We start from the raw sequence: 26,593 nt of genomic DNA on the forward strand, positions 1-26,593 counted from the left end.
AAATCGTGTTTTATACGATTGACGTAGACGGTTGACTCAGTTTTGTTGATAGATTTTGAGATAATTTTTCTTTGAAATAGATGATATTTTTCTTTAAAAGAAGCCTCATCGCGTTCTTGGGCGGAATAAAAGTATGCAAAATAAATTGTTTGCATTATAGCGCAAGAGTAGCGTCTAGAAGAAATACTCTAACACGAACACTAGAAACTATGATTTGCAAAAAGGAAAAATAACTCCAAACTAATTTATGAATTTTTAAAATCTACATGGTTTCCTGCTACCTTGTATTTGTTGCCAATTGCTATTTTGTAATAATGTTACCTCTGACTAGTAATTTACTTGTAACCCAATTTCTAGCATTTCGGGATGAATAAGCTTTTCGTATAAACAACTAGGCAATCTATATTGACGTATTCTTTTTTCACGCATTGCTAATAAAATGAGATCACATATTCTCGTACCGACACGAAATGTACGATAGCTGTTGAATAATCTGGATAAATAAATTAAACATTGAGAAAGTATGTGATTGCACAAGTTGTAGAGAAAAGGAGCAACGTAGGGTTAGCCGAAGAGCTATAAAGTAATAACTATCTCCGTTGATGTTTTTCAATGAGATCATCAACATCAAGAGACTTAACTGTAAAATGTTCATAAATCTGTAGATTGTAGATTAACAGATTCCAACGTTCTGTTGACACTTAGTGCACGATGCCACTGCCCGTAGTATTAACAAATGTTCGTGTTTTTGTAAGGGTTAAATAGCTCATTTGCTCAGTGCTTCTACCAACATAAGGAGCCGTTGCTCACGTTCGGTGTGGCGTCGTTCTAAATACGCTACCTAAAATTGTGTTTCGGTCCATGATAGCAAAGAAGAGGAAACAACATTCCAGCGATCGGCAGGAATGGGTTGATTATTGTTGTAAAGTAGACAAAATCGGTGTATAGAGCATAAAACGAGAAGAGAAGAGGAAAAAAGTACACTTATTAATTCGATACTCTTACACCGTTCTTTTTCTTGGTTGTGACTATGCTACCTAATAACTTAATGATTTAAGGTGCGCACAGATTAGAAACTCAGTATGGTTTGTAAAAATATGAACGGTGAATTAAAAGTTAAATCAGATGGAACAAGCGATCGCAAAATAATGTTCAACTCTTGAACAACCAGAAATTAGGTGCAATTAAACCGAGTTCACTGCGAAACACCTACTATGCTACACTTTCTTGCCACATTTTGTACTTATTTTGTTTTGTGTTAGACGAATTTTGTATCGTTAGGGCCCAAAATGGACTATCAAAGTCAACGCTCGTATGTTGACACATTTTTCAAATTAAAGTTAGCGTTTTCAGTGTAACCATGCAGCATTAATGAGCCGAAAGTGGTGTTGTTAAACAGAACTTCACTTTAAATTCATTTACTAGTCCAGCAAAACCACTCATTCAGAAGCATTATTTTACTAGAAATTAAAAATCGTCGATGATAAAGTATTAGAAGTAGGGATCAAGCGAAAGTGAAAGACAAAACTGGCTTGAAATTGAGCTATTGTGGTCTTGAAATCAATTTGCAAAAAGCAAACTTATTAGGAATGATAACGAAAGGAATCATATAAGTACAAAATGCATGAAAACATTGTGATCTATTCTGAAAGATGCTTCGTCTAACGGACTATTCAATTCAATTCTAGGACGGCTTGATGTACCTTTGCCTTGAGTCCATAGTAATCATTGTTATGGTTGGGACGTTGTTTGTCCTTCCGGTGCACTCTCTCCTCCTCGCTTTCGGCTAACCGTTGCTGCAAAATACGTATGGACTCGTGGCAAGACGCCAGCTCTTTTTCGTGCGCCGCTTGGAGTGTTTTGAGCTACGAATAACAAAGAAATCCGGTTATAAACATTTCACCACCACCGTTCGCCACTGCCCACTTACATCTAGCAAACGCTTTTCCTGCAGCGCCTTGTAATCCATTTCGAGGTTTTTTATTTTCGCCTGCATATCACGCAGCGAGATGATGGCTTCGGGATCGGCATTCTCCGACACCTTGTTGCGTACCTTAACCGGCGACCGACCGGAATCGCTTCGAATCGCCGGTCCTTCCTTCTTTTTCTGTATCTTTTTGATCGTCTTCTTGCACTCGTCCACCTCGCGCGTAAGTCGTTGGACCGCCTTCTCCTTGATGGCCAAATCGACGCGCATGCCACGAATGGTGGCGAGCAGATGGGCATCTTCTTTCCCTTGCGTTTGGGCGCGTTTCGCTAGTGCAGTTTGCTGCTGTTGAGATCGTGATACTTGCGAATGCTCCACATCCGTTTGCACCAGCACGGAGCGCGTTCGTGTGCAGTCCCTCTGTTCGGGATGCTTTTCGTCGGTTTGTGTGCAGCTGGCTATGACATTTTTCGACCCGCTGTCGGCGGCGTCGGCCACGACCGCCTGACTGTTGAAGCTAGCCAGCTCCTCCATCTGGCGGATAATCTTTTCATTCAGCTTGGAGTTGATCTCCTGCAGGCTCAGCACCTGCATCTCCAAATCGGCGATGTGCGTTTCGTACTTTGCCTGCACCGAGTTAAAGCGCGCCTGCACATCGGCCAGTATACCCTGCGCCTTGGCATCCTGCTTCCTGGCGTCCGCCTCCAGCTGAGCGATGCGTTGCTCCAGCAGCTTGCAAGTGGACGAACTGTCGGCATCTGCCTTCGCTGTTGACGATTTGCTGGCCACTGGGGGAACAGAAAATCAAGAAGCAAAATGAAACGAAGAATGATAAAACGATTTACAGAGGCTGGCGGCGCGATCTTACCGATTAGTGCTGAAATTGAGTCTGGATTCTTGCGCATTAATATTCGCTCCATCTCACGGCACTGGCGCTGCAGGTCCTGTATGGTTTTGGTATCCTTTTCACTTGAATCCTGCAGCCGTTTCTTTTCCTTGCGCGATTCATCCAGCTCGGACTGCAATATTTTCTGTAGTTCGATCGCCGAATCGCGATCCGAACGTGCCGATTGCAGTTCCGTACTGTGAAGCGAACGCGTAAGTTTTGTTATCAACCGTGAAAACAACAAAAAAGGTGAAATGAAATGTCAATTGCTTCTTTGCATAAGTTTCATTTAGGGAAATGGCATTCGAATAAGATGGCTTTCTTACCGGAGCACACTGGCACACTTTGTGAGATGCTGAATGTCGAACTGCATCTTTTCACTTTCCTCCTGCATCGCGTTGTAGTTCTCGCGCAGCGTTCTGTGCACCTGCGACAGCGTTTCGTACTGCAGCTTGAGGCTCTGGTAGCGCTCCTCGGTATCCTTCAAGCGTTCCTGTAGGTCAGTGATTTTACTCTCCAGCAGACACTCCTGCGACCACCGGGCCAACCGCTCCGGCCCATCATCCGTCGGGTGCTGCTCCTCCTCCTCAGCCGTACCGTCGCTCGTTGGGGAAGGTTGTGTGGACTTGTTGCACATTACAGGCTGCACCCGGTCGTCACTTTGCGAGCAGTTTGCACAAATCCTCCTCAGGACCGTCCGTCGTAGCTCGTGTTGCTCCATTTTCCCTTCCCCGCCGTTGTTATTCAGCTTGGTTTGTTGATTGGATAGGCAACTGGCCACAGTCGGTTGAGCGAGGTGTATCAGATCCGGATCCGTACTCCGGCCGGACGTCGGACACAAAAGGGTGCTTTCTTTTTTTGTATTCCGAACTGGTCGGAAATTGGCCACACCTTGGTGGGACACGGGTTCGCTTTCGGTCTCTTCTTCTGCTGCTTCGACTGTGGTTGGACCGTTTGCAACGACGATCGCTGATGAGTTCTTCAGCGGATTGCATTCATTATTGATGGCATCGGGTATTGACTCTGTTGGCAGGTTGGAGTTCTTTGGCCGCTAAAGAACCATCCGAACGGTTGATTGTAGTTTGAGGTTGATTGTATATTGAGTTCGATGGGTAAAAAATAAAAAAAACACACATCATGTGAGATGAAATTTCAAACAAGTCTCCCATATGGCCGTGTTCATGTGTAGAAGAAAGCGCAAAGCTGTTTCCGTCTCTTCCTAGCTTTGACGATCTTAAGAAGTAACGCAAATTTATCAAACTGTATTATAAACAGGCCTGCAGTGGCAACAGCGCGGTTCCATTCGTTTTTTTACTAGAGTCTCCCGATTATAACAATAATTTTGCCTAGTTTTCGACATAATTTTTGTCAGACAGGTGAAGATCTCTTCTACTTTGTTAAAAAAATGCATGTGTACCATGAAGAGAACATATACAGGGAGTTTTCCAGAAGAGGGGTATTACATGACAAAATATTATTTACTAAAAAGTTTATGATTTTAGGTATGAGCATTAAGCACCACTTTTACAACTAGATTGTTTTAAGATTAAAGCTTTATCAAAGTTGTTTTGTAATGGTTTATTTTATGATAAAACGTTTGATATTAATTTTAACTTCATAATATCGTAATAAAATGATTTTGAAACATGCTAAGAAATGGTCAGTAACTGTCCGGTGAATCCCGTCGTAAGCGTCCATCGGGAAACCATCAGTAAGATCTTTTTTTCCCCCCGTTTACCAGGTACAAGCACACTCGTTCAACTGGACGAAACCAGATTGGAATTCATAAGTACTCCTCGTTCTGGGCCCGCTGCTTCTCGCCCCTCCCACTTCCTTCCCTCAGCCAGCTGGCCTAGATTGGAGAAAACACCGGCAAAGGTGCTGGGAAGACGAACGGGACTCTCGAAAGAAAGTAGTTTACATGATCGTCGTGTGGGACAACCACGGGCACGCGGGCGCACCTTTCTTTTTATTTCCTCTATTTTGTTTAATACTCTTCACACACACACACACAAACACGCCTTTGCTTGCTCGATGATTCCCATCTGACCCCCCTGTACGCCCGTCTTTCGCCGGGAGATTGCATATAAGGCCGGAAGGCTCGCTGCGGCAGAACGACAGTTCGAAGACAGTGTTCCTTGAAAGGCGACCCCTCTCGAGTGCGACGAGCCAGCGCGTGAAAGTGGTTCAGTTGATGGTGACAACGGAGTGCAAAGTTCTTATTGCCACAAACAACGCAACCTGATCGTTATTTAATTTTGCGGCTAAACACGATCGGAGAAGCAATGCCAATCAATTTGCCCGCTGGGGTGTTGGTTCTTGTGGTCGCGCTGCTAGCGGACGCCCACAGGTTGCCCAGCCCCAAAGGGTTGGACGTCGAGAATGGTGCAGACAAAACACGAACCGAGCAGTCATCAACGCCTCAACCGGTCAAATACGATGGTGCACAGCTTTGGCGCATCGCTTACGACGATCAACCGAAGAAAAATGCTGTCGCCGAACTGCAGGATCGCTTTGGTAAATATGCTTATCGTTACAACATATTTCATTAATTTTGTTGACATCATTTCGGCCAAATGAAAGAAGAAAAAATACTGTGAGAAGCAGAAGCGTTTTCTTTCTGGTGGACTCATTAAGACAAGAAAACGGACAGAGTGCTTTAACAGTGCTGTATGAAATTTCAAATGAGCAGCAATCAAACTAAAACATGTTCACTTATGTCCGTTACAATTCTACGAGTGTGCCACTTTGCATAATAATTACATCCTGCGCTTTTCCTGCCTGTCCATCTAGATGCTTCAATGTGGAACTATAACGCCACATCTATCGACATTTTTGTGGTCAGGCAAAAGTTGCAGCAAGCGGAGTGCTTCCTGCGCACGGCCAACATACCGTTCGAGGTAGTGATTGAAGACATCCAACGGGCAATTGACACAGAAAATCCGTCACTAGAGGAAACGGAGCTCTGGGAAAACCGGAACGGTAAGTTTGCAGCAGATACTCGGGGTGTATAAACATTGTTATTATAATGGGTATCGTTTACCTATTTCATACTAAAAACAAAACCTCCCTAAAGGCCATCGTATGACGTGGACGGCGTATCACAGGTTAGAAGATATCTATGACTGGATGGAGTATTTAGCGAAAACCTATCCCGATCTGTGCAGCACGAAAAGCATCGGTAAAAGTGTACAGGGTCGCGAGCTCAAGGTGCTCCGTATTTCCAACGGCAACCCGACCAACAAAGCCATCTGGATGGACGGCGGTATTCATGCCCGGGAGTGGATCAGTCCGGCGACCGTCACTTTTATCGCAAACAATCTGGTGGAGGACTGGGATAACCATCCGGAGTATCTGCGCACCGTCGACTGGTACATCCTGCCGGTGCACAATCCGGATGGCTACGAGTACTCGCACCAATACGACCGGCTGTGGCGGAAGAATCGCGGCGGTCTGCAGTACGGCCCGTGTGCCGGCGTCGACCTGAACCGCAACTATGGCTACAAGTGGGGTGGACAGGGTACGTCGAAACAGCCCTGCTCCGAGATCTACGCCGGCTCCGGTCCGTTCTCCGAGCCGGAAACGAAGGCCGTCAGCCAGTTCATGGAATCGTCCGCCGCGAACTGGAAGGGCTTCCTTACGTTTCACAGCTACGGGCAGTACATTCTGTACCCGTGGGGTTACGATCGCGTCGTTCCGCCGGATCATGCCGATTTGCGGCGCGTCGGCGATGCGGCAGCCGAGGTACGCACGACAAGCCGGCTCTAAAAACCAAAGCGCCACTCACTTCTGTTTTACCATTCTAGCGGATGCTGCAGGGTAGCGGATCTAGCTATACGGTGGGACCGTCAGGCAGCACGCTGTATCCGGCCGCGGGCGGCTCGGACGATTGGGCGCGCGGATCACTGAGCATCAAATATGCCTACACGGTGGAGCTGCGCGACACCGGGCGGTATGGGTTTGTCCTTCCCGCAAGCCAAATTCAACCCACCGGCGAGGAGGCGGTCGCGTTTGTCGACACTATCGCACAGGAAGTTAGTAAACTATAACAAAACCTACCACCGTCCGATGACCGGGAAAAGAGAAATATAGGCAATAAATGTTTACATAATAACGCTGGTACTTACTTCGCGGTGGCGTTCGCCAGCAACGCGATCTTTTCGCTCTGCACCGGACATTCGCTGCTCCGAGCCCTTCAGCAGCCCGTTCAACAATTTTACCACCGTTGCTGCCTCGCACGGTGCGTTCTCCTGCGGGGCACGAACACGGGACGCACGGATCTTTTCGTCGCAGTCGGCGGCGGCGAAGATGGGTTGTTGCTTGTGCATCAGCAGTTCAGCTTCGAGTAGAATTTCATCCACACTTCTACCGTCGGTATCATTGTCTGCGCTTTCCAGCTCGTGCAGGAAGAACTCTCTGTCCAAATCGACCACATTCACCGTATCCCCGTTCGCTCCGTCGTCCTGCAGGAAGCACAACAGCTCATGGTCCAAAAACTCGTCCAACGACTCGTCACTATCGCACTGGGCGTCTTTCGGTGGTTTTTTCCTCAGCTCGGCGCCCTTCACCTCTGCGGTCATGATTTTTCGCCTGATTGCGGAATATTCACACTCTTGCGACACCGAACTCAACTAGCAGACATCGAGGCCGCTTCCGGAGGCGCGCACGGTCAAGGGTGGAGTTTCGAAGGACAGTTTGTTGGTTGCTGTTCCGAACAACACCCGCTCCCCGAGAAGATTGGCCGTTTTTGTTTTGTTTGTACTCGGGGCCGTCAAGACAACTGGCGCTAGATTTGCGAGCTTCAGTCAAGCGCGGCCATCAAAAATGGTTGAAATAGAAGTCAAAATAAAATCTATAAAACCAAGATAGCTACAAGCGAGTCGCAGATGACAACACTGCTCAACAACCAAAGTAGAGTGCATATATGGAATATTGGCGTTTAGTATATTTGAAAGCAAAAATATGAATATTACGTGCTGATGTTTCAACATTTTTTGAAGTGAATTCGCGAACCTCGAACAAACAGTTTCCGTTTTTGCCAACACCTTCGAAACGCAGCATATGAACCTCTGTACGAAGAATGTTTGATGTTCGTTCGATGTTGGTAAACCGCTGTTTAAACTTGCCTGGAATTCCCGGTGGCGGGAACGGGAAAAAGTAGCCCAGATTCGACAAAATATCCAGCGGGAACGAGTTTATTCGTCCGATCTGTCAAAGTGAAGCTTTGTTTACGTTTTAGTTTGTTTACGTGATCTAAATTGGCGGCAGGTAAAAGTGGAATTGTGAGTCATTATCAAATATAAAGTTTATGAATGGTGTTGTTGAGTTCCTCCTCCAAAATTTTGCGTCGAAGACTACTCGCATTTTGGTTTCTCTCCAACAACATCGGCCGCATCCATATACGTTGCCCATACCGACGTTGTTGTAGCAAGCGAATGAAACTTTTCATGAAACGTTTCAATTAAGCAAATGCGTCCGTTCCCGCCGGGTCGTAGTTTCGCGTTTTTTAAACATAGCGGGAACGAAATCCGTTTTTTTCATATGGAGTTTCCCGTCGTCCAGCGGGATTCCCGCTGGACGGCGGGAATATTCGTGCGAATACCGCTGTGTCTAGCCGTCGCTTAACGTAAAAGATGACAACCGGAACGCAATGCTTTTTCTAATCGATGTACGAAACCACTTTCCATGGGGCGACCGTTGTTAGAAACATTAGGTGAAAATTTATTGCAAATGATCGGAATTGTTTGAACATGAGATGTAGTAATCGATTCATTGATAAAAAAAGGCGACAAGAAAATGGAAAGAACATAGCTGTACAAACATTGTGAGTTTGTTTTTATCGTTGCCAAACTCTCAAAACCTATTCATGGAGTGCAGTATTTTATTATTGTTTTTAAATGGATGAACGTATAGGAAAACCATGCTACGCACCATGGTAGTGGAAGTGAATATGGAACGTATGTAAAATATTCTTCATCACAATTGTAAGTTCTGTTGCCTTTCCTACTAAATTAATCGAAATCATGTTTTCAATGACAGATGGAAACTACGTAATATAACAGTATAACTTCATACGTATAACACTTCGTAAGCGTTTGAAATACGATGTTAAAAAAACCGTTGTAAAGTAAGAACGGAAAAAGCGATCGGTTGGGGATTTTTAAAACTAGAGGCTCCGTGTGCTTCAAACATAAATGATCAACTTCCCCTTAAGAGAATGAGAATAAACGAGTCGCTAGTTTAAGAATAGCTAGATCAGCAACTTGTTACCTTTCGTTCATCATTTGTACTAATTCTTCAGTTCTTTATCTTTTGAATGTGAGAAGAATTTTTTGAATGTGAGAAGGCATATTTGAGTCGCAGTAGAACCTACTTTGATGTTAACTTTTCGGATTGAATCAGAGGAGCATGCAGGGTTCAAGCGAGAAACGAAAGAAAAACTGACTTTACCGCATACGGCTTCTCAGTAACACAGCATCAACGGATGCAGCTTCAAATGTGCTTTATTTTCAAAATGCAGTACGGCTAAGCAGTTTTAAACATCATCACTATTCTATACCTACTATGGCGCGATTTACAGTCCACTAATGTAGCGTTTATTATCTCTCTTGTTTAATCTAATAGCGATTTATATTGCTTTTGAGTTTCTAGGTGATTGTACAGGTGTTTGTTTGCTTTCTACTTTGTTGAAGAACTCTAGTGTATGAAGGCTTTGGCGCATAGCGTCACCAGTGTTAGCAGAGCAAGCAGACTGGGCCGGAGTAGGGTAGCCTGGCCCCGGCTCAGCTGGTCCCACTCGGTGGCGTACACCAGCGCACGTGCATTCAGCGGCTGCAGCGAGCGGAAGTTGTTCAACAGCTGCTGCCCGCTCTGGTCGTGAATGTCCTTGAATTTCTCGACCTGCTCGAGCGACACGCCGATGCTCTCCGGGAACACCGTCCACAAGACCGCCTCGGCGCACGCCGGTGTTGTCAGCGAGCCCTCGTACCGGAAGTAGGTGGTAAGGTTCTTGGGGAGCAGATTGTACGGCGACAGCTTGCCCTTCAGCGGCGCACCCTTGCCGACCTCCATGCGGACGTCCGCGACGGTGTCCAGGATGACGCCGATGTGCATGTTCGGCTGGGCGGTCACGTGAAACAGGATGCCGAGCACGGCCACACCGTTCCGGGCTGTGGCGGCGTCGTTGAGCGTCGGGTAGCGGGCGTCGTGGTGCACCATGTGCAGCTCCAGCCCGTACCGGACGCCGGCGATCGTGTGCTCCGATCCCCAGTGGAAATGCATCTGATCGAGGACGAAGCGACCGGGCAGGCCGCCGCCCTGCAAACTCACCGCCGGATCCGCATTGTTCACCTGCACCGAGTGGCCGGTGTTGACGAGCTGCGGCTGCTTGATCGGCAGCTTGTAGTTGTTGAACAGGAACGGCGCAAACTCGCCCCGCACCGCAGCCGCCTGCGTCAGATCAATCGGTGACTGACGCCGACCGTTGTCGCACTGGCCGCCCCACGTTTCCGGTTCTGCAAAAAGGGAAAGACAACACCCTGATTAGCACGGCCCACCTCCTACGCATGCATTTTAAAATATAATCCGTACGGTACGTGTCGGCATCGACGTGCGCTTGCGATTACTTTTTTTTTATCGGCGGAGGAGCAGACATTTTTTCAAACATCGCACTCCACTGTCGCAGGAAGTGTGTTAACACAAACAATCAAAACTAGCCTTAACAACACTTAAAGTAAATTTACTTTTTTGTCGTCTAACATGGAAACGGAAGTTTGATAAAAAAAACCAAATTAAGCATAATCCTCACGATAATGGTACGGAAAGTGGAGAATAGTTCCAGAAGACAAAAGAAAATAGAAAACCCACCCACAAAATGACCGCTGTTCGATGCGAGCTGTAAAGTAGTCGAGTGAGAACTCGTGGCATTACTTTGTGAATCAATTTGTCTGCGAAACAACCTTGTGTCTTGTGTGAATTGCATAACCTATCGTTGCCATTATACTCACAACGCTGCACATTTTTGGTCAGTGCGTTTTGCCTTTTCCATATTTCCACTTTTCGCTTCGTTTTGGGTTATTTAGTCTTGTTCCACAACCGAAAATAGAGACAAACGGTTCCGTGTGTCCGCATCGTGGCACGTCAGGTGTCGGTAACAATAAAACTCAACCAGCGGTGGCAGAAGATCAAACCCGGTCTGACGTGCGAGGGTGCGAAGCATGCGGGAAAACAGGTCCTCCTGTTCGATGCATCGCCCTCGCGGCGCGCGGGAAAAGTTTCGTAATTTTTCCGAAAAAAGCGATAGCATCCGGTTTTTTTTTTTTTCTGCGCGTCACCAACCTGCTGACGCCTGTTGCCAGCGTTCGTCGTTTCATTTTTTCAATCCCCACGTATTCGCCTTGCAGATCGACTCATCCCGGGGTTCCCGGCGGTTGGTGTCGGCGGTATAAAAATAGCACGCGATTTGATGGTTCGACCTGTCCGACCGGGGAAGACAGCAAGAGACCTTTCCGGTCAGCGCGATAGCGGCCCATCAATGGGCTGACAGACGGCCGGAGGGGAGGGGGGGATGATGGTAATTAGCCTCTTAAGGCGGTGCAGCGGTCCGCACTATCGCGAGCTGCAGTCGAGAACTTCCGCGACCAGCGCATCCATGATACTGCCGGTGCATAAGCCCTACCGCGGTCATTGATCTGGATCGCTGTTGAGACGCACCTCACACCCAGGGCTCGGAGGGGGCTCGGGCAAGCACGCACGATAAGCTGACCATCGCCTGCGCGGGCTGGAGGGCCACCACCGGCACCGTCGCCAATGGCGAGTGTAAACAGCGTGATAAGTTTACCGAACAATTTTAATTTGACACGACCTTCCCGCTCATTATCAGGGTCCGCGGGCGGTTTATCAACGGCTGGCGACCCACTCGAACCCGAGCCCGAGCTACCGAGCTCGTAAAATATGATTTATGGTAATATTGTTTTAAAATCACGGCAATAACAATTCGAAAATAGCACCAAATTGTTGCCGTGCTAATTGATTCGATTGGAAGTGCTCCGGGGGGGGAAGGGGAGGTCAAACGCTATAATTGTAGTGACCCGGTGCGGCAACCCCTAAGAAGAAATTGATTTGTCAAATGTCTCATTGAGGATGCATAATGCCGGAAACGATTGCACAAATGCTGATTCATGGTATTGGTTGTCATAGGAATGCATAGAACACGCCATTGGAGCTTGACATTGGGTACGAAAGCTGGTGCTACATGCATTCTTCCTTGAATCCATAGAATGTCCTAGATTACAGCATTTTGAATTCTTTGCAAAAACTGGATATGCGTATGTCCCGGAGCATAGCTTAAGAACTCTTTATAGCGAGTAAAAAAACCTGGAATGTATAGAATGTCCTGGATGTCCGGCTTTAGAAGCCTTTACAACGAGTACAAAAACTGGAACCTATAGGAAGTCGTGATTTACAGCTTTTAGAACTCTTTACAGCGAGTAAAAAAACCTGGAATGTATAGAATATCCTGGATGTCCGGCTTTAGAAGCCTTTACAACGAGTACAAAAACTGGAACCTATAGGAAGTCGTGATTTACAGTTTTTAGAACTCTTTACAGCGAGTAGAAAAACCTGGAATCTATAGAATGTCCTGGAATACAGTTTTTAGAACCCTTTAGACGGCAGTACAAAAACGGACCTCGAAACGAGCGATGTACAGTGGACATCAGCAAACTTTCTAGAACCATGCTGGGGGCGCACCTAGGCCGGGTCCAGAAGTGCGAAGTTGTAATCGGACTCGGCTATCTCCGCCAACTAGAACACAAATCGGCCAAATTGAGGCCCGGAATGGCACGCGAGTGGCTTTGGCTTACGACACCGATTGCCACTAAGTGGGCTCATTTGGCCCTCGGTCCGCGGGGTTGGCAGCTGGCCGGATTCAATCATCGACTCGTGCATCGGCTACTCGTGCAATTGCATACGAAATAACACTGTCCCCCCCGTGTACCATTCCCCAACCTTTGAGCTCTATCCGTCCTGGTCGGAGAGGTAGTATCGGAAAGCGGATATTACCGGTCCATTCCGAGAAAAGAGCGTAGGGGTGGGGGAGGATTGCTACCTGCCTGCTATATAGATATTACTTATCGTTAGCTCCGCATTATGATACTTCGGTACCTCTTTCGTACTCAAGCGACCACGCGCCATATCGATGGAAGCTTATTCTGCTACTCACCGTTTATGATGCCGTTCGATCCGGGCGTAGGATAATGCCACTCATCATCAGGTCGCGTATCGACGATCAGGGAGAAAGCTGAAATTAGTCAATTAAATAAGAGGAGTTAGCTAATTCGTTTTCCTTTTATTGGTTCGATTGGATCGGCGATTTTGAAATCTGATGGAATAAAGGTAAGTGCTATAAATAGTTTTGGTTCTTAGAACCTCAGTTGACTGACGTTTGATCTACCATAGTCCTTTTTCTGTCGATGGTAGTCTGTTGGGCCAGAATAGGTCTGCTCATAGTTCGCTAGAAGGCACGCACCTGTTTCCGGACCCGAGCAATCAGCGTCCATTAGCATATTTTGGACTAGCATCCCTCATTGCTTCTAATAGAGAGCACACCCGGATGAAGCTTAATATTCTACCGTGCGGCGGATCTTGTTTTGGGATGAACTGGGCAGGGAAGTCTGGTAGGAGGAAGCGATTAGCCGAACTTATGCCGGGCGGATTTGGGCGCAAGTTGCCGGCACGCTCCCCGACCTTACGGAGATTTAATTCAATTGGTTCAAGTGACGGCGAAATCACCGCCACAATGCCAATAGGTGTGGTGGATGTAAAAAGCGAGTAAAATTAACTCTAGCAGACATGTCTGCAGCTGTTGCGGACGCACCGGGAACCAAATTGATTGACAGGTTGTCCAAATAGTCCGCGAGTGGCTGCTGCAGCCAGATACTCCGGAGGGATCCTCCGCCCTGCAGTTCGGAGTCGCAATTACCCGGTTTCGTTACCGGAACACCTCGTTAATGACCGTTGTTTATTGCAGGGATTAATTTGTCATCCTGAAATAATAAACAGTCATCGGATGTAGGTCTATTTTTACACAACCCCTCCGCGCGGATCGACTTATCGGGGCTCCACTCGAATGGCCGGTGATGATAAGCACATTCGGGTCATGGTTTATCCAGTACCTGACCGCGCCTGAAGCCCCGGCCAAAACGAAACAAAATAACCAGGAAGAGGCGCGTGTCCAATACGCCCTGTTATCAATTTCCATAAGCCAATCCATCACTATTGAGCTGACACCAATTAGTTGGGCGAATTCTTCAACAACACCGGTCAGGTGATTTATTCGATCAGTTCCCTGAAGATGATGCATTGGGCGCAGAAGGTGGGCGCACTCACTATCGAGGAGTATATCGCAACGAGCTGATAATTTCGTTGACGTATAATAATTAGATATTTGTATATGGTTGCGGATCTGAACAACCCTATTCATCTTCTTTTTATCGCTAGCCCTTACCAATTATTATCGCTACCTTAAGTGTTGCTTCCTGTACTGTTTCTAGCGAACGAATGCGATTCAGGGACGTATTGACGCAGGGCTGATAACTTAATTAATATTATTATTATTATTATTGCAAGAAATTGTGATGTGCGAAATGCTTCTTTTAACAGCGGAATTAAATTACTGAGAATACATTTTAAGGCGAAGAATCCCTTAATAGCTGTCCTCGAAATCTAGTCATTCAAATATTCAAACTCGCAGCATCGCTGGAAGTAGTAAACTACCCTGTCTCATGTATGTAAGGATACTTAATTTTTTAAAATTAAACCAAACTAATTTTCAAGCAAAATATGTTTTAATTGAGATGCTCATATTTAAAAAGGGGAAAAATGTATTTAAAAAAAAAAATCGTAAAAATCTCTCTTTCGTTTTAAAAAAACGGGAATCAACAACGAACACGTTGACCACTTTTTGTGTTTAAAAGTGTGTAGGCCGAATTTAGATGAATTTAAATTAATATCCTTTTCGAGCCACGCTTTAATTTTCGTAATATTACTGGCGCACTTTAGATAGAATAGAACAAAGCTAACTTTTGTTTTCTTGAACGATTTTTTCTAAACGATAGTTACACGTGGTTGAAAATGACGATATTGATTGAAGAAATGATTTTTGTGTGATGGAAGCTTTCAAAAGCCCACTTTGCTATTTTTAAATTATTTGTTGAACTCACCGATGAGTTGAGCAACGATGAACAAATTCATGATCACTTCAATTTAAAATAAACACTGCACGAAAGACTTCTTTATTTTTAAATTAAAGCTACTCGGTGAACACAGCCAATGGAGTGTAAAGGGATCGCTAGGGTCTGCTGGACAGCTTTGGAGTCCTTTCGGAGCACGTTCAGCTTTTCACGCGCACCGTACACGACCGAATGCCAGCTCCTTGGCCAGCCGATGGCTTTTAATGTGCCACCGTAGGGTGCCTTGACCAACGGACGATAACGCTTTGCTCCGTGAAAAAGCGACCACTACCTTTGCTTGCGGAAAGTCGATTAGAGACTGCAAACCTTTTCACGCAATCTCACGTTCATGCTCACTCACGGTCCCGTGCGGGCTGCTAAGTATTTGAGCTCAATTTTGCGCCATTGTGTGAACAGCCAGCCGTCGTGTGTATTCCTGTGCATGTATGGTCACCCGCCATACACATAATGGATTCGAAAGGAGAATCTTGACTGATCCTATTTTAGATAATGTTATGCGACGGCATAACAGCGCGGCATCGCAGCATAATGCTTATCAAGCGTCACGTCCTCATCGATTTGATATCAAACCTATCGCACTTCTCTTGGTTATTCTTTCGCCCTCTGCAGCATCCTCAAGCGCTTTTAAAAACAACCCTATCTTATCATGACATACTTTCTCATTCATCTGATCTGAAAATAATAAATCCTTGACAGGCGATATAAAACAATAACTTACACAAAGGTTGTTTTTGATTTTTTTTTATTGTTTTTGCTAGTAAAGTATTACATAAATTATGAGTGGAAATTTCGGAAATGTGATCATATGAATAAACCTAAGATAGGCATATTTGTGATAAATAATGTACAGCGCAATACATTTTACATATGAAATTTTGAAATATTCTTCAACAACCATTATCGCAATATTAAGACTGAAAGACGAGCAATGATCGGTGAATGATGGTCCAACGATGAAAGTGAATAAGTTGTAAAACCTGCGTTATTCCGTTAAATAGTATCCTTTTTAAAAATCGCATCTACTAGCGCTTGCTTTCAAATGCGACTTGTATGCAACAAACAGAACGCAAGGCAGTAGAGGTGGACGAATCGAAGGAGAATCGGTTCCCGGATAGCGTTTGAGAAATGGGGTTTAACCATTTCTATATAAAGTTGAGGGTATTATTATAAAAATGAAAAAACCAAGTTGTTGAGTGTGCATAACATAATACTAAATGTAGATGTAGGCTTAGTTGTATTGAGCTTATGTGTTTCAAAAGCAGTAAACAGCAGACGAAGGGGAAAGAGTCATGTTGAGTGTTTAAATCGGCATTCGACTCTTCTACTGTACATATATTATTGGATCGCATGGTAGAAGAATACTAGGCTTCCTATATGCTGTTGTAAATTATTAACGAGCGATTTTAGATGCCGCGACGACCGGGCCTCTTTAAACCAGGACCCTACAGTGGATCTAGCTCACTAGTTCCGGTTCCGCATTTGACAATGGTTCCGCATTAATATGGTCTGAGAATGACAACTTTACTGCTTTTAAATGATACAATTACAGTTGAAGGAGTTGGGAACATTTTATTCGGAAGTAATTTAATTGCACTAGACAAACTTAATCAAGGTTTGTGTACGATTTCTAGGTGCAATGTCTTGTAGATGGGAGCGGAACGAACCCCCGGCATGGGTTCGGGAGCGGAACTGTCGGCACCACAAATGCCCAGTCAAACATCGGTAGTCGTCACGCGCTGAGCGACTGAAAACCCGGAGCGCGTGAGCCGAAGAATCGCCGTCGTAGAAAGAGGGAAAATTTATATTCACAGTATATAAATCCAAAATGGACGAACTAGCGGTCGAAGTTTGCGGTGACAATGGTGCCCACTATAAGGTGAATATTGTGCGCGCAGCAGCCGAACGGCGGGCCGTTTTTATGTAACGCTTGCGATTTGCCCCAGCGAGCGTCTTTCGCTCGCAGAAAAATGTGGTTAAGGAAAATTCTCCACGGTTGCGTTTTGATGCACCGAGTGTGTTTCTCGTTCGATGCCATTTAAAATACACATTCGCCGCATACCATCTGACGCGAAGTATTCTTACGGGAAACCATTTTGTAATGCAGCGGCGAACGGTTTTTGTAAAAGGGCTTGTGTACTGTTGGTAGTGGTATTCCGGCTGCTGCTGCTGCTGCTGGTGCTGGTCGGGAAGATGGTGCTCGTACATGACGGCATAGCCGATGACACTGCGAACCGGCGGCCGCGAAGGGACAATAACCTCTGGCTTGTCCTGGAAACCGGGCAGCGAGCGCAAGGAGATGGGTGTATGCTACGGTTTCTGCCGGTGCTCGATTACCATTATCTTGCGGTTCTCGTAGTACTTTCTTACGTTTAATGAGGTTTCCTTTCCCTCAGCTGGACCACAACGCAAACCATGCAGTGTGCGTGTTATTTTTTCTTCCACTCCCTCCCTAGCCAATGAACTGTCAATAATTTTTCCGATACATTCTGCCGAAAAAGGGAATTTCCAGTATCGTTTACATCCTGTGGCCAGCCTCTTTTGCCTTGCAAGGTTTTGCAATAAAACACGCACTTGCAGCCACATACACACACATACATGCCGGGTTCGCTTCCTTATTTACTGGCCCTTCCTTTGTGAAAGATGTTTCGGTTTGACAAAGATCAGTAACTTATAATTAGCAATATGACATTGCTACCATAATGGTACCAGGCATAAAGGGAGAGGTCAATAAGATCCTGGGCAAAACTGTAAGCTGTTGCTAAACATTTTGTTCGTATCGCTCGCCGTAGGGTATCGTCACCGACGTGTTCGACGATGGAGTCATGGTGGAGTTCGAAAACGAGTGAGTATTTCCAGTTGTTTGGTGCTACGCAACACCAGCGGCACCGGGCCCCCGTGCCTGCGTGCGTGCGTGTGTGTGCATCCTTCTCATGCGCAACGCAGCAGGCGTGCGTGTCCCGTCGTGTTCCGGTGCCCTCCAAAATCACTAATCGGGCTATCTGGCGTTCCAAATTGCAGCTGGCAGGAGGAGTCCAAGTTCCATTTCAACCAAGTGCGGCTACCACCGAGCGAGAGCTTCGACATCTACGTCGAGCGGATGGAGGTGGAGGTGTTCTCCCGGTCCCACGAAAACGAAGCGTGCGGGTGGTGGCGGGCGGTGATTAAGGTAAGAAACGCTTTACAACAAACAGGCATTTCGGGTAACCCTGCAATCAGCGGATCAGCATCTAGCAACCGAACACCCAAACGCCTCTATCAAACTTCCCAGATGATGAAGGGAGAGTTCCTCGTCGTGGAATACCTGGGCTGGGATCACAGCTACACGGAGATCGTGCACACGGACCGCATCCGTGCGATTAATCCCAATCCACCAATCAATGAGAAAACCTTCCACCGGTTCGAGATCGAGGTGCCGGAGGATGTGCGAGAATAGTGAGTGTTTAAAGCGGTCCCGAACCACCCGGGAGTGTGGTAGGATATTGATGTGTTCTCGTCGTTCTAGCGCTAAAATTGACGGTGTTCACAAGGAGTTCCAAAAGACCATTCAGGCGGCCGTCTGTCGGTACGTACCCGAACGTGGTGTATTACGGGTAATCTCGCGATCGGAAGGGACGCAGCGCCGGGCCACCATGATCCAGGAAATGTACTTTCGAAATCTGAATCAAAAGGTACTGTAAATTGGCACCAAATCGTATGTTTCCAGCTAATCGTATTTTACTTCGTTTCGACACAGGTCATGCTACTCAAACGCACCGAGGAGGCAGCGAGACAATTAGAGTCTACCAAATTGCAGAATTCAGGCGGGTAAGTATTGGCGCCTTCGATTGTGTGAGCGCGTCAATTTAGCTTCAACGCATCTATTCTAATTGATAATCTTTACTCTTCCTCACCAACCGAACGTCTATCGCGTAACCATTGTCTTAGCAACCACTTATTTTTCTAAAACAACAATTTATCACTGTTGCAAGCAAGTATGAGCAGGATAGGTTTTTGGAAGATGTCTTTCTAAATTGGTACAATTTCAAAAAATCAAAAATACCCGCAAGGCAAGGTGTGTTGAGAATCTATTTGCATTAAATGGTACAACGGTACCGCATGCAACATCGGAAAGGTTATTTCATAATACTAAACTCCTCAGAAACTTATCGAAACTGTTAGTTACACGAATCGTTTTACATTGGACAGAATCAAACTAAAAACTGAAACTGAAGCACTGTGAAATGCAGCTTCATCAGTTTGTTTATTTTCTTTGCTGGTTTTGTTTTGCTTTTGCAATACTCTATTTGACAAATTTTATGTTTCTGCTACATACGATCGGCCATGTGCGATCTCCTCCGATTAGTTAAAAGATTTGCCAATACCATTAAATGCGCGAGTGCTTTCGACATTTACCTATCGTATTCCATCCGTCTGTTTTTCCAGAAATTTTAATAACAATCAGAGAATATCTGCTTTCATTGGACAATCTGTAAATGAAAGGTAAACACGATCAACTAGTTGTGTTCGGTAATGAGTAAATGAATGGCCTTGGTGTTATTTATTTGTTTTGTTCTTCCTTTTAAACCCACACAATGCGGTACATACGGAAACTCTTGCAAAGCGAGTAGTGTGGCGTAGGTTCATTAGTTTCAGTTTACGCTTATCCTGTCTTAATATTTGTTGCCAAGCTTATTTGTATATTTTACAGTTTTGCAAGCTCCACAAGTTTGACAGTCCCTTCCAGTCAAACAATGACGGTCATGCATATCTTCGTTCGTACATAAAAATAAATCCTTTGATGAATCCTTTGAAGTATGAACGAATTTTGACGCAAGGCGTTTCGTTTTTTGTTTTATCAGATCGTTAAAGAAAACCTTTGTTAGAACGGTGCTAACATGGCAATAAGTACGTTTAGAGTGGAATGCTTTCGTAGGAAATATTCAGCAGAATTGTTGTTTTTGCCTACTAACATTCAGTTCATTCGATCGTAGCATTGAAAAGAGTTACTTCTCACCGTTTTATGTGTTCGAACGGACACTAAATGCGTCTTACTCTATGATTTGGAACGAAAATGGATGCACTTTCTCTGCTATATGATAGTTTCTACGATACGCCATCATTATAAGAAACTCTAATAAAATCAGTTCTGTAACTTTTGAAGCAGACGCGTGCCATGCCTTCTTGTTTAGACTGTTTCTTATGTTGATTGTATTAGCAGTAGTTCCTTTTGTGCACTTTTGCTTTTAAAAAGTTATATGTCAAAACTAGATTGCAGTGTTTTCTTTTCGGTTTCCAATGTGCACTTGCGATACGTCTTTGCGATACTCCTGTGTTGAGCACGTGCGGCAATTATAATAGTTGTCTTTTTATCTCTCACGCTGATTATGCAGATTTTCGGACGAATTCAAGGTGCGAGAAGATTTGATCGGGCTCGCCATCGGCGCGCACGGCGGAAACATCCAGGCGGCGCGTAAACTTGACGGTGTGCTGAACATCGAGCTCGAGGAAAACAGCTGTACCTTTAAAATTTCCGGCGATGTAAGACTCGTCAATGGACGGCCCACTGTCCGGGTGCCGTTCGGGTTTTGCGGGCTGCCCCTTAATGATCTCTGGTACTTATCCCTTCTCCCAACAGTCCAGCGAAGCGGTGAAAAAGGCGCGCGCGATGCTAGAGTACAGTGAGGAGTCGTTGCAGGTTCCACGGAACTTGGTAGGGAAGGTTATCGGCAAGAACGGTCGCATCATACAGGAGATCGTAGACAAGAGTGGTGTCGTGCGCGTGAAGGTGGGAAGCATTAGCCAAAATGCAACGGTAACGTGTATCGCCTGTTCACCAATGTATCCGTTTGCTTTGACAGATTGAAGGCGACAACGAACCAGAACCGAGCATACCGCGGGAAGAAGGCCAGGTACCGTTTGTGTTCGTCGGTACCGTCGAATCCATAGCGAATGCCAAAGTGTTGCTGGAGTATCATTTAGTGCACTTGAAGGTAAGCATTACCTTCCCCTTCGTTGAAACATTGACATTTAATATCCCTTTCCCCGCATTTCTCTTTGCTGCGCAGGAAGTAGAACTATTACGCCAGGAAAAGCTTGAAATAGACCAACAGCTGCGCGCCATCCAGGGTTCCAGTATGGGCTCGATGCAGAGCTTCTCGATGAACCGGCGAATGGATCGAACGTACAACAGCAACAACGACTCGGACGCCGGATCTCGATCGAATCGCGGAGGAATGCGTGGCCGTGGCGGGAGGGGCGGTCGTGGAACCAACCAGCGATACTCCGGTAAGCTCTCCCCACTGTCCAAAACATTCCAGGGTGTTCGTACTATGTCATTTTATTGTGTTTTTTTTTTATCCCTTAGCTCGTCGTGGCAACGAGAATGAGGAAGACTTTGGTGTAAGAGCCGACGGACGGGATCAGCGTGGTGGAGGCAGCAGCTATATGGACACGCGCAACAACCGCACCACCCGAGGTTACAGCGAAAAACGAGCCGGTCCTGGTGGTGGTACGGGCTCTAGCGTAGTTGCACCGTTGCCCGGGAACGGTAGCACCACTGTTCCTCCGGCTGCAGGCACAGCTGTCAGCGGAAGCGCGGGCGGCAACAGTGGCGCCAAGCGGAACGAACGCAGCGAACGTCACGACCGAAACGAGCGTCACGAACGCGGCGAGCGCCATGACCGCACCGATAGAACCGAACGGAACGAACGCAGCAAAATGCAATCGCATCCGCCAGCGAGCAATCAGCAGCTAGCGCCGACGGCTTCGACACATCCGCAGACGCAGCCCCCCGCACAACCGACTAACGCGGCCAGCGCTACGGCTGGCCAGGAAGCGAGTGCTGCCGGTAATCGGGATAAGGCACGGGATGCGCGCAACGTGCCGAACGATGTTAACGCACCGTGGGACAGCTGGGGCGACGAGGCCTGGGAGCGAAGCGGAAACGCGGAACGTGGTGAGTCATACGGTGGGTGGCAACGTGCGGAACTAAAATATGTTTTTCCCTTTGCCACACAGAAAGCAACTCTTCCAACGACGGCGCACAGCAACGGACCCGGCGACGATCGAAAAATCCATCTCATAAAGGTATGCATACATTCCTTACCACGCCAATGCAAACCAAATGTTCGCTACAATAAACATTGACAATTTAATACGGAGAGGGTTGGGTTTGGGAAGATTAAGCGAAACAAGCGAACATTTGCAAACAACCGTTGTTCATTCTGTGAATGTCCGATCAACTCACGTAGAGTTGGTTTGGCATTTGAATTAATCAATATTACACACTTAGAATACATTTTCTACAATGTATTTGAACATGCTTAGAAATATGTTAGGCGATATGGATTATAAAATGTATGGATTTATGAAAGGTATAAATATAATGTACCACTCCTTGTGTTTGGGTGGGGGGACCATTGTTTTGCTTTTAAATTCCAAACAAGCTCATGAAGGATTTGTAAAGGATGGCCGTACCATACTAACGCTTATCAGAAAACATTATTTTGGTGAAACAATAATAACCACTACTTATTGGATTCGTTTTCAACGCTCATTGTGTCGTCTACCGTAGTAGTTTTCGTTCCTTCCTTAGAAATAAGATAATCGGTGATGAACACTAAAACGTTCCACTTGTTTGTAATGTAAAAACAGCAAATGGAAACGCACCGTCATCGAAGAACAACTCAAACAACACTGTAAACTCCTCCGGAGCCCAGCATGAGAGTGTAACCAACAATGGACCGAATAGCAAGCAGCCGCAGGTGGCACCGCCACACGCACAGCCAAACATGAATCATCCACCGGTGGCCAACAGTAGTGCGACCGCCAACGGTACCAGTGCAAGCGCGACTGGAACTGGAGCGTCCGGAACTACTCCGGCGGTGGCAGCAAATGCGTCTTCCTCCGCCAAGGGACCGCGCGAATCTAGCGCGCGCCATCGCGGTGGTCGCGGTGGTGTAGGTGCGGGCGGCAGCGGCGGTGGAGGAGGCAAGCATAAGCAAGCGCAGCAGCAGTCCCATCCCCATCCCACCCAGGCGCATCATCAGTCACAGGCGCCGCAAAGCCAACCGGCAGCCGGCGGTGGCGGCGGTGTCGGGGCGAGCTCGAAAATGAACGCTGCTGGCGGCGGAAGTTCTGCCACCGGAAGTGCACCGGCTGCGTCGGTGGTGGTGGTGGAGAAGGCGGCGGGCGGCAAGGATGCGCTGCTGAATGGGTCCGCCTAGACAAAGGGCGCTAGTTGGACTGCCATTTCCAATTCTGCCTGGCCGGACTCGGATAGCGGAGCGAGGAGGAGGAGGTATATGCTTGTACAAACCAAACCGGAACAGAAACATACCGCAATCTAATACACTGCTACCGCCAGCAACTCCAGCAGAAAGTAGCGGCGCGCCAGATGCATACAAGGGCAGTAGGGTAGGGTAGGGTATAGATGATAATGGTACACGTGTGCGTGGTAGCAGCTTGATTCTACAACGTTAAATTCGTTTTCCCTCCCCATGGCGAACCATGCAAGGTACGGGCGCATTCGACGTCGGCCGTACTTCCAAACGACTGGCGCGTTAAAAGGGCGTAACTCATCCACTAGCTGCATATATGCTCTTTATCAAGCATTCGTTCGATCGAGCAATGCGATCAAATAGGATTATTGGAAGCTGGAAGCTGGACCATTTCTACGTTTAAAACAGATCATTATGCACCTTCGCAAACCGAAGCAAACGCACTTCATCATAACGTTCGTTTATTGTAGATCGCGAGCGGGGGAGCAATTCAAACGTTTCCCGCGCAGCGCGCTTTGATCGCCCTTTCTAAAAACAGGAATGGGTTTTGAGTGATTTTTTCTTGTTCGTCGTCATCGCTAAATCATGTGCAACAAAGTATGTAATAGTTTTTCTAAGTGTAAGTGAAAATAATGTTTACAGGGTTAGACTGCCGGGCCACTGTTTTCTCGAGCAGATTTACTCAATAATTTGCCAACTCAATGCATAACGAACGGCCCAACCCTCTCTTTTGCTTTTCCGACCGACGGTCTATTGCATATTGCCGTGCAAACCGATGTCGACATTTTAAAAACGCGGTTTTCGCAGTTGAAACGCTCCTAGTTAAAGCAATTCGTTAAGGTTTTGCGCGCAGAAACAGGTTTATATGAGCGAAGGTGAACATTCATCGTGAGATCATTATTAGTTGTAACCCAACCCTGTGCTGCTTCGTATTGGATATTCCTTCAAAGTAAAATGGCAGTGTGGATAACACTGCGAGTAACGTAAGTTTCTCCTTCTTATTCTTCTTCTTTGATGTACTGGCCGTCTTCGATCGTGTCGGTCGATTAGGGGGGCTTAGTTGGGTCCGGAAGTACGCACGCACGCAACTCTCTTTTAGGTTGGTTCAATCGTTTGCTGATGCTGTGAAATTTGTCATTCTATTCCTTAATGTCTCGATATAATCGCAGTATTTGCTAAGCAAACGACCGTGGGCTCAGCGAACGCTGCGCAAACGTGGCGCCTTAGACTAGGTTGATAACTAATAAACAATACAAGAATATGAAACAAACCTCGAAACGAAGCATCTGGAGCGCACTACCTGTCTACGCACGGTGCTGCCTAAATCGAACAAAAAATGCGTCAATTTTGTGTCATCCTCATTGTAGACATACTTTCATGAACCGTTTTCATTCCATTGCCCATTCGATGTTTGTTTTGTTTTCGAAATATTTTAAGTTGTGTACTATGTGTGTGTGTGTAGCGCTCAGCCCGAGCCGGAGCATCGTGCAGGTATAGGAACGGACAAACATGTGTCTAACAGAAGGTGAACCCCGATTCGCGGTTCAGATACGAAACGCTTCCTCATTCGCAAACCTGAACAAACCCAAGATGCATTTTACACTTTGCAAATGACCGAGCTGCAAGCATATAACTCCGTTGCGCTCTCCGCGCGAGGGGAAATCGAAACGATCTACTACTACTAAGAACAATGCAGAGAAGGTTAGGAATGGGCGAAGAAAGACTACACGTAAGGCAACGACGTTCCAACAAGTATTTATTTCTGTTCGTGTACGAGACATCAGACGAAAAACAAATTTAGTTCCAAACTACGCTATCGCTGTACACGCTGGGTTATCACTGGTGTATAATATTATGAAACTAAAAAAAAACAAAGTTATGTCGTTAGTTCTGCACTACTTCCTTAAACATAATGAAAGGCGATGCGCATATTTGGGATAAAACAACAGATCGAGAAAACACGAGAAGAACGGGTGGTAAAAATCATGCGTGTTTTTGTCAACCGAAAACAGCTGAAGTTTCGTCGCTGTCAGATCATTTCTATCGAAGAAATAAATCTCAATTTGCCACCTTGGAAAAACACACAGCTTTATTTTTAAAGAAACTAACATGCGGTTACTTCAAGCGTCGTTCAAGTTCAATTGAGTCTAATTTCTAAGTTTTACAAACAAATGCAAAGCAAACATCTGATTCACTAAAAATTTGTGGAAACGCCTTTTCTTGGTAGAAAGGCCTTGTCATCGATAATTTTAAATCAGTGTGTAGTTAAAATAAAAGAATTCGAGTACAAAATGCAATAAGTTTGCGTGTGTTCTGGTCCGCAGTCTCGCGATATTTTGTTTCAATTACAAATTTCATAACTGTTTCCATCCGTTCTTTCTTGCCAGAATATTGCGAATTGCGATAACAAGTGTCGGTATTGGTTACTTAATTTGTTTTAATCGATCGTGTTTCAAATGACAAGTGTATCTGTAGTAACCTGTAGCCTAACATTTACTTTCGTTGAGACGACGTATAGAACAAGAACATGTAACTCGAGTCTACTTGAATATTATTTATGTTCGTAATCTTTTGTATTTTCTTTACTTGACTGCTTTGTTCAACTGTATGCTCTCCATCAAATTGGGTTTGCATTTCTGATGAGTGGATACATTTCTAACCGAATGCACAACCATTTTCTCCAAACGTCTAAACTGTAGTGTGAATGAAGTGAATGTATCTGTTTAGATGTGCAAATACTATGAGTCTAACGCTTTCCCAATACCTCAGCCACGTTACTGGGGAAGTTTTCATTTGTGTTGCTCTCGAATCTGACACCATCGGCGAAAACAAAAACGTGTTTCGTGTTTTGCCTTCCGTGGAGACTTTTTTCGTCACTCAACTTTGCAACCTAAGACACTGAGCGGAACATTAATAACACACTTATTGCAGGGTACATACATGGAACTAGCTTCAGGAGCCAATGTTACAGTAAACAGTGAATAACACGTACTAGGAACCTAACTAACAGAATATAAAGCCGGGTTCGTACCGGAGAGCGAACAACTGATAGTGATGTTATTTAACCGATAGATTCATTAAGAAATTTAAGAACAAAAATCCACATCCGGCTGCACACATACCGTGCGAAGGAGTCCGCGGCGGAGAAGTATAAAAATAAAGAAAAATGAATATTGCCTTCAAATAAGAGCAACGGTAGCTTTTCACTGTTCCACTTTCACTCGTCTTTTCCACCTCTTTTCTGTCTAATAAAGTCACTAATATTTTTAAT

General features: G+C 45.8%; 3 protein-coding genes across 3 annotated transcripts; 1 reads left to right on the plus strand and 2 right to left on the minus strand.

Moving 5' to 3' along the window:
• Positions 1-259: 259 nt before the first annotated feature.
• LOC131291393 (centrosomal protein of 162 kDa) lies at positions 260-7,573 on the minus strand. Its single transcript, XM_058320598.1, has 6 exons — positions 6,941-7,573; positions 3,140-3,864; positions 2,796-3,010; positions 1,931-2,715; positions 1,704-1,865; positions 260-841 (listed from the first exon to the last, which is right to left on the minus strand). Exons 1-6 carry the CDS (start codon positions 7,391-7,393, stop codon positions 767-769), a joined length of 2,415 nt encoding a protein of 804 aa, XP_058176581.1. The 5' UTR covers positions 7,394-7,573; the 3' UTR covers positions 260-766.
• A 1,936-nt stretch (positions 7,574-9,509) lies between these two features.
• LOC131290630 (carbonic anhydrase 1) lies at positions 9,510-15,065 on the minus strand. Its single transcript, XM_058319793.1, has 3 exons — positions 15,035-15,065; positions 13,036-13,113; positions 9,510-10,327 (listed from the first exon to the last, which is right to left on the minus strand). Exons 1-3 carry the CDS (start codon positions 15,063-15,065, stop codon positions 9,510-9,512), a joined length of 927 nt encoding a protein of 308 aa, XP_058175776.1.
• A 1,737-nt stretch (positions 15,066-16,802) lies between these two features.
• LOC131290633 (fragile X messenger ribonucleoprotein 1 homolog) lies at positions 16,803-23,273 on the plus strand. The gene is made up of 14 exons (XM_058319796.1): positions 16,803-16,940; positions 17,854-17,906; positions 18,083-18,230; positions 18,333-18,496; positions 18,567-18,732; positions 18,798-18,868; positions 19,487-19,543; positions 20,434-20,581; positions 20,679-20,828; positions 20,902-21,033; positions 21,109-21,328; positions 21,408-21,995; positions 22,061-22,168; positions 22,697-23,273. Exons 1-14 carry the CDS (start codon positions 16,890-16,892, stop codon positions 23,266-23,268), a joined length of 2,628 nt encoding a protein of 875 aa, XP_058175779.1. The 5' UTR covers positions 16,803-16,889; the 3' UTR covers positions 23,269-23,273.
• Positions 23,274-26,593: the final 3,320 nt, after the last annotated feature.

Source organism: Anopheles ziemanni, chromosome X, assembly GCF_943734765.1.
Source record: "Anopheles ziemanni chromosome X, idAnoZiCoDA_A2_x.2, whole genome shotgun sequence".
In the NCBI taxonomy this organism is placed as follows: Eukaryota; Metazoa; Arthropoda; class Insecta; order Diptera; family Culicidae; genus Anopheles; species Anopheles ziemanni.